At 48.4% G+C, this 8,730-nt stretch overlaps 1 protein-coding gene across 1 annotated transcript; it reads left to right on the top strand.

The window, feature by feature from the left end:
* The first annotated feature begins 811 nt into the window (after positions 1–811).
* LOC138352865 (mucin-6-like) lies at positions 812–6,820 on the top strand. The gene is made up of 5 exons (XM_069305418.1): positions 812–881; positions 2,063–2,675; positions 3,112–3,806; positions 4,693–5,520; positions 6,213–6,820. Exons 1-5 carry the CDS (start codon positions 812–814, stop codon positions 6,818–6,820), a joined length of 2,814 nt encoding a protein of 937 aa, XP_069161519.1.
* Positions 6,821–8,730: the final 1,910 nt, after the last annotated feature.

Here is an 8,730-nt window from a genome sequence, read left to right as displayed (position 1 = left end):
GTTGATTGACAGTTGAGAGGCGGGACCAAAGAACCAGAGCTCAACCCCTGCAAACACAACTAGGTGAGTACAGCATTATTATCCTCACCATCCTAGCAGCATCCTCATCTGCACCATCCAACGCAGCATCATCATCTTAACCATCTATGCAGCATCCTCATCTTCACCATCCCCTGCATCATCCTTATTTTCACCATCTGCATATCAACCTCATCTTCACTATCCCCTACAGCATCCTCATCTACACCATCCCCGGCAGCATCCTCATCTTTACCATCCCCGCAGCATCCTCATATTCACCATCTTCACAGCATCCTCATATTCACCATCTTCGTAGCATCCTCATCTTCACTATCCCAACAGCATCCTCATCCTGACCATCTTTACACCATCCTCATCTTCATCACCCCCAAAATCCTCATCTTCACGATATCTGTAGCATCCTCATCTTAACCATCTCCGAAGCATCGTCATCTTCACCATTCCCCGCAGCATCCTCATCTTCACCATTCCCTGAAACATCCTCATCTTCACTATCCTCACAGCATTTTCATCTTCACGATCCCCGCAGCATCGTCATCTTCACCATTTCCGCAGAAACCTCATCTTCACCATCTCCTGTAGCATTCGCATCTTCAACATCCCCACGGCGTCCTCACATCTTCACCATCCCCGCAGCATCCTCATTTTCACAAACCCCGCATCATCCTAATCTTCACCATCCTCTGCATTATCCTCATCGTCACTATCACCTTTATCATGCTCATCTTCACCATCCCCACAGAATTCTCAGTTTGATCATCCCCGCAGCATGCTCACCTTCACCATCCCCTGCAGCATTCTTACCTTCACCATTGCCGCTGCATCCACATCTTCACCATGTTCGTAGCATCATCATTTTCACCATCCTCACAGCATCCTCATCTTTACCATCCTTACACCATCCACATCTTCATCACCTCCAACATCCTCATCTTCACTATCCCCGCAGCACCCTAATCTTCATTATTTCTCTAGCGTCCTCATCTTCACCATCCCCTGCAGCATTCTTATCTGTACAATTATCGTAGCATCCTCATCTTCACTATCCCTGAAGCATCTTTATCTTCACTATCTCTGCAGCATTCTCATCTTCACCATCCACCACCAACATCCTCGTCTTCACCATCCGCGCAGCATCCTAATCTTAAATATCCCTGCAGCATCCTCATCTTCACCATCCCCTTAGCATCGTCATCTTCACTATCCCAGCAGCAACCTCATCTTCACCCTTCCCACAGCTTCCTCATCTTCATCATTCCCCGCAGCATCCTTATCTTCACTATCACATGCAGCATCCTCATTTTCACCATCCCCAATGCATCCTCATCCTCACCATCCCTGCATCATCCTCATCTTGACCATCCCTGCAGCATCTTAATCTTCACCGTCCCCACAGCATCCTCATCTTCACAATCCCCCCTCAATCTTAATCTTCACCATCCACTGCAGCATTCCTATCTTCACCATCGTTGCAGCGTCCTCATCTTCACCGTCCCGGTAGCAACTTAATATTCACCTTGCGCTAAACATCATCTTCACCATCCTCGCAGCACCCTCATGATCACTATCCCAGAAGCCTTCTCATCTTCAATATCCTCTGCAGCATGCTCATCTTCACCATCCCCTGCAGCATTCTTACCTTCACCATTGCCGCTGCATCCTCATCTTCACCATCTTCGTAGCATCAACATCTTCATCATCTCCACAGCATCCTCATCTTTACCATCTCTGAAACATCATCATATTCACCATTTTCGCAGCATCCTCATCTTCCCAATCCTAACCGCATCCTCATCTCGACCATCCTTACACCATCCTCATCTTCATCACCTCCAACATCCTCATCTTCACCATCTAAGCAGCATCCTCATCTTCACCATATCTGCAGCATTTTCATCTTCACTATCCCCGTAGCATCCTGATCTTCACAATCTGAACAGCATCATCATTTCCACCATCCCATACAACATCCTCATCTTCACTATCCCTTGAAGCATCCTCATCTTCACTATCTTCGCAGCATCCTCATCTTCACCATCCCCACAGCATCGTTTTCTTCACCATCCCCGCAGCATCCTCATCTTCACCATCCCCTGTACCTTTCGCATCTTCACCATCCCTGCAGTGTCCTCATCTTCACGATTCTCGCAACATCCTCATTTTCACCATCTCCGCTGCATCCTCATCTTCACCGTCCCCGCAGAATACTCATCATCACCATCCACGCAGCATCCTCATCTCCACCATCCTCGCAGCAATCTCATCTTCACCATCCCCGCAGCATCCTCATCTTCAGAATCCCCCGCAGCATCTTTATCTTCACTATCACCTGTAGCATCATCATTTACACCCTGCTTACAGAATCCTCATCCTCACCATCCCCGCCGAATCCTCATCTCCACAGTCTCCCGCAGCATCCTCATCTTCAGCATCACCTGTTGCATCCTCTTCTTCTCCATCCCCGCAGCATCCTCATCTTCACCATATCTGCAGCATTTTCATCTTCACCATCCCCGTAGCATTCTCATCTTCACCTTCACCTGCAGAATCCTCATCTTCACAATCTGCACAGCATCGTCATTTTCACCATCCCCTACAACATCCTCATCTTCATTATCCCCTGAAGCATCCTCGTCTTGACCATCCCCACAGCATCCTAATCTTCAACATCCCCTAAGCATCCTCATCATCATTATCCTCCCTTAAACCTAACCATCATCATCCCCTGCAGCATCCCCATCTTCACCATCCTTGCAGCATCCTCATCTTCACCATCCCGGCAACAACCTAATATTCACCATCCCCGAAACATCATCATCTTCACCATCCTCGCAGCATCTTCATATTTACCATCCCCGCAACAATCCCATCTTCATCCTCCCCACAGCATCCTCATCTTCACTATTCCCGCAGCATCCTCATCTCATCATAACCACAGCATCCTCATCTTCACGATCCTCGCAAATTCCTCATTTTCACCATCTCCGCTGCATCCTCATCTTCACCATCCTGGCAGCATCCTCATCTTCACCATCCCCGCAGAATCCTCATCTTAATCATATCCCGCAGCATCATCCTCAGCATCACCTGTAGCATCCTTTTCTTCACCATCCCCCGCAGTATCGTTATTTGCAGCATCCCTGCAGCATTCTCATCTTGCCGATCCCTGCAGCATCTTCATCTGGTCCATCCCTGCAGCATCCTCAGGTTCACCATCCCCACTGCATCTTCATCTTCACCGTTCCCGCAGAATTTTCATCTTCATTATCCCCGTAGCGTCCTCATCTTCATCTTCCTAGTAACATCATCATCTTCACCATCCCATGCAGCATCTTCATATTCACCATCCAATGCAGCATTCTCATCTTCACCATCTTCGTTGCATCCTCATCTTAACTATCTCCGCAGCATCCTCATCTTCATCATCACCCACCAACATCCTCATCTTCACCATCCCCGCATCATCGTTATCTCCAGCATTACCTGGAGCATTCTCATCTTCACCATCCTCACAGCATTCTCATCTTCACAATCCAGCAGCATCGTCATCTTCACCATCCTCGCAGAAACCTCATCTTCACTATCCCCTGTAGCATGCGCATCTTCAACATCCCTATGGCATCCTCATCTTAACAAACCCAGCATCATCCTAATCTTCACCATCCTCCGCATCATCACTATCACCTGTATCATGCTCATCTTCACTATCCCTGCAGAATTTTCAACTTCATCATCCTCGTTGCGTCCTCATCTTCACCATCCATGTAGCATCCACATCACTATCTCCCGCAGCATCCTCCTCATCTTTAGCATCACCTGTAGCATTCTCTTTTTAACCATCCTCCACAGCACCGTCACATTGGCCATCCCCGCAGCATCCCAAGCTTCACCATCCCCACAGCATCCTCATCTTCACCGTCCCCCTGAATCCTAATCTTCAGCATCCTCTGCAGCATCCCCATCTTCACCATCCTTGCAGCATCTTCATCTTCACCTTCCCTTCACCAACCTTACATTCACATCATCCTCTTCACCATCATCGCAGCATCCTCTTGTTCACTATCCCCGCAGCATTCTCATCTTCACCAACCCCACAACATCCTAATCTTCACTATTTTTTGTAGCGTCCTCGTTTTCACCATCGCCATCAGTATCCTCATCTTCACACTCCCATGCAGCATTCTTATCTTTATCATCCCCGCTGCATCCTAGTCTTCACAAACTTCGTAGCATCCTAATTTTCACCATCACCACAGCATCCTCATCTTCACCATCCCAGCAGCATCTTCATCTTCACTATCCCTGCAGCATCTTTATCTTCACTATCTGCGCAGCATCCTCATCTTCACGATCCCAGCAACATCCTCATCTTCACCATCCAAGCAGCAGCCTCATCTTTACCTTTCCCGCCGCATTCTCATCTTCACCATCCCCGCAGCTTCCTCATCTTCATCATCCCTCGCAGCATCCTTATCTTTACTATCACCTGTAGCATCCTCATTTTCACCATCCTGGCAGCATCCTCATCTTCACCATCCCCGCAGAATTCTCATCTTCATCATATCCCGCAGCATCCTCATCTTCAGCATCACCTGTAGCATCCTTTTCTTCACCATCCCCGCAGTATCGTTATTTGCACCATCCCTGCAGCATCCTCATCTTCACCATTCCCTGTACCATACTCATCTTCACCATCTTCGCAGCATCCTCATATTCAGCATCCTCATCCAAGCAGCATCGTCATCTTCACCATCCTCATCTTCACCAACCCCTGTACCTTCCGCATCTTCACCATCCCCGCAGCATCCTCATCTTCACCCTCCCTGCAGCATCCTCATCTTCACCATCCTCGCAGGTTTCTCATCTTCATTATCCCCCGTAACCTTCTTATCTTCACTATTACATGTAGCATCCTCATTTTCACCATCCCCATCGCATCCTCATCTTCACCATCCCCGCAGAATACTCATCTTCGTCATCCACAAAGCATCCTCATATTCACCATCACTGTAGCATCCTCATCTTCACCATCCCCGCAGTATCGTCATCTTCACCATCCTCTCAGCTTCCTCATCTTCATCATCCCCTGCAGCATCCTTATCTTCACTATCCCATGTAGCATCCTCATTTTTATCATCCCCACAGCATCCTCATCTTCACCATCTCCGCAGAATCCTCATCTTCACCATCCCCTGCAGTTTTCTTACTTTCACAATTTCCGCTGCATCCTCATCTTCACCATCTTCATAGCATCATCATCTTCAACATCCTCACAGCATCCTCATCTTTACCATCCCCGCAGCATCCTCATATTCACTATTTTCGCAGAATCCTCATTTTCCCAATCCCAACAGTATCCTCATCTTGACCATCCTTACACCATCCTCATCTTCATCAACTCCACCATCCTCATCTTCACCATCCCCGCAGCATCTTCAGCTTCACCATATCTGCAGCATCTTCATCTTCACCATCCCTGTAGCATCCTCATCTTCACCATCACCTGCAGAATCCTCATCTTCACAATCTCCGCAGCATCGTCATCTTCACCATCCCTTGCAACATCCTCATCATCACCATCCCCTGATGCATCCTCATCTTCACCATCCTCATCTTCACTATCCTCATCTTCATGATCCCCACAGCATCGTCATCTTCACTATCCCCACAGAGACCTCATCTTCACCATCCCCTGTAGCATCCGTATCTTTAACATCTCCGCAGTATCCTCATCTTCACCATCCCAACACCATCCTCATCTTCACAATCCCCGCATCATCCTAATCTTCACCATCCCCCCACTGATCCTCATCTTCACCATCCCCTGCAACATGCTTATCTTCACCATCCCCTGAAGCATCCTCATCTTGACCATCCTTGAAGCATCTTAATCTTCACATTCTCCTCATCATCCTCATCATCACCATCCCTCCTGAATTATATTCTTCATCATCCCCTGCAGCATCCCCATCTTCACCATCCTTACAGCATCTTCATCTTCACCATCCCGGCAGCAACCTAACATTCACCACCTCCGAAACATCATCATCCTCACCATCCTCGCAGCATCCTCATATTCACCATCCCCGCAACAATCCCATCTTCATCCTCCCCGCAGCATCTTCATCTTCATTATTCCCACAGCAACCTCATCGTCACCATACCCACAGCATCCTCATCTTCACCATCTTCCGCAGAATCCTCATCTTCACCATCCCCAGCTGCATTCTTATTTTCACCATTACCGCAGAATATTCATCTTTACCATCTTCGTAGCATCCTCATTGTCTTCATCCCCTCAGCATCATCATCTTCACCATCCTCGCAGCATCCTCATCTTCACCATCCCCCACCAACATCCTCGTCTTCAACATCTCCACAGCTTCTTAATAATCACCATTCCTGCAGCATCCTCATCTTCAACATCCCCTGCAGCATCCTCAACTTAACCATCTTCGCAGCATCCTCATCTTCACCATCCCCACATTATTGTTATCTTCACCATCCCCGCAGCATCCTCATCTTCACCATTCCCTGTACCTTTCGCATCTTCACCATCCCCGCAGCATCCTCATCTTCCCGATCCCCGCAACATCCTCTTTTTCACTATCCTCGCTGCATCCGCATCTTCACCATCCCCGCAGCATCCTCATCTTCATCATCCCCCGCAGCATCCTTATCTTTACTATCACCTGTAGCATCCTCATCTTCACCATCCCCGCAGAATCCTCATTTTCGCCATCTCCCGCAGCATCCTCATCTTCAGCAAAACCTGTAGCATCCTCTTCTCCACCACCCACACAGTATCGTCATTTTCACCATCCCTGCAGCATCCTCATCTTGACCATCCCTGCAGCAGCCTAATCTTCACCATTTCCACAGCATCCTCATCTTCACAGTCCCCCTGAATTTTAATCTTCACCATCCCCCTGAATCCTAATCCTCTCCATCCCCATTTTCACCATCCTTGCAGCATCCTCATCTTCACCATACCCCCACAGCATCCTTAACTTCACCTTCCCCTGCAGCATTCTTATCTTCACCATTACCACTGCATCCTCTTCTTCACCATCTTCGTAGCATCCTCATCTTCACCATCCCCACAGCATCCTCATCTTCACCATCCCTGCAGCATTCTTATCTTCACCATTACTGCTGCATCCTAATCTTCGCCATCCCCACAGCATCCTCATCTTCACCATCCCCCTGAATCCTACTCTTCACCATCCCCCTGAATCCTAATTTTCATCATCCCCATCTTCACCATCCTTGCAGCATCCTCATCTTCACCATTCCCCACAGCATCCTCAACTTCACCATCCCCTGCAGCATTCTTATCTTCAACATTACCGCAGCATCCTCATCTTCGCCAACTTCGTAGCATCCTCATCTTCACTATCCCAAGCATCCTGATCTTCACCATCCCTGGAGCATCCTAATCTTCACCATCCCTGCAGCATCCTCATCTTCACTATCCCCGCAGCATCCTCATTTTCACCTTCTTAAGGTTATCTTGAGTTGATTTCGGGGCTTTAGTGTCCCCGCGGCCCGGTCCTTGACCAGGCCTCCACCCCCAGGAAGCAGCCCGTGACAGCTGACTAACACCCAGGTACCTATTTACTGCTAGGTAACAGGGGCATTCAGGGTGAAAGAAACTTTGCCCATTTGTTTCTGCCTCGTGCTGGAATCGAACCCGCGCCACAGAATTACGAGTCCTGCGCGCTATCCACCAGGCTACGAGGCCCCAGCATCCTCCCTTCCGGAGTGTTGTCATCTAGTTTCTCTGCCTTAGATTTCTGTGCGGATAATTTTATCCCTGAAAACCAGCATTGCGTCGCTAGTTGGTGAAGCAATATTTCCTCTTATGTCACCAGTTGACAGTGTATGGTTGTGAAGGAAGGGTTGTGTCAGTGTCACTGTTCTTGCTTCGCCTCCAGTCACTGTTGTCACCCTTACTTCACCATTAGTCACTGCCAACACTACCTTCACCACTCACAACTGCCATTGACAGTTCCACCCTCACTAAATTACCACTTGATCTGAGATAGTATTATGACCTCCTTACCTTCAAAACTGAAAAGAATTAACCAAAACATTTGTTCTGGTCTTGTGAATATCAAGAGTATATTTCGTTGATTTCTCGGCCCTTCGACTTTATTAATCATGAGTGCAGTCGGTGGATGGAGGGTTTGGGTGTCCTTGTTGATGGTGGTGATAGCCTCAAATACTTACCGTGAGTGGGGGCGGGTGGAGATGACCAAGATGGAGCTGAGTATGCTCCAGGACCAAGCAGCAGACTGGCAGAGCCAGCAGACAGGACTGCTGTACCTAGCACGTACCCTAGCCTCCTTGATGGGGTTAATCCCACAATTGCCCCAGCTAGACTCAGCGCTCCTCGACTCCCCAGACGACGACTCCGCCTGGCACTGGATAGTATCACACACACGGTTGAGTGAAATTCTTCAGCAGATTGAGGAGCTAAAGAAGTTTCTGTGGCAGGTTGGTGAGGAACCACGGCGCCTGAGTAAGCCAGCCTAGCTGACTTTTCTCATAATAATTAGCGGTCTTCTCCTAATGAGTTAGACATGCGAGATGGTCGTTGATTGGGTAACTGGTGATGACATGTCGAGAAACTAGCTGGAATATAATGATCATTCGAGCAAGGAGCTTCAGTATGAGACCCACACG

This window comes from Procambarus clarkii, chromosome 55, assembly GCF_040958095.1.
Source record: "Procambarus clarkii isolate CNS0578487 chromosome 55, FALCON_Pclarkii_2.0, whole genome shotgun sequence".
In the NCBI taxonomy this organism is placed as follows: Eukaryota; Metazoa; Arthropoda; class Malacostraca; order Decapoda; family Cambaridae; genus Procambarus; species Procambarus clarkii.
The sequence above is the reverse complement of the archived record's forward strand: the minus strand, read 5'-3'. Positions and strand labels throughout refer to the sequence as shown.

Coding starts and splice junctions, on each gene's coding strand:
- LOC138352865 (XM_069305418.1), top strand. CDS start 812: ATGCTCACCTTCACCATCCCCTGCAGCATTCTTACCTTCACCATTGCC. Junction 882..2,062: donor TGCATCCACATCTTCACCAT/GTTCGTAGCATC, acceptor CTATCTTCGCAG/CATCCTCATCTTCACCATCC. Junction 5,521..6,212: donor TCTTCATCTTCACCATCCCT/GTAGCATCCTCA, acceptor CCATACCCACAG/CATCCTCATCTTCACCATCT.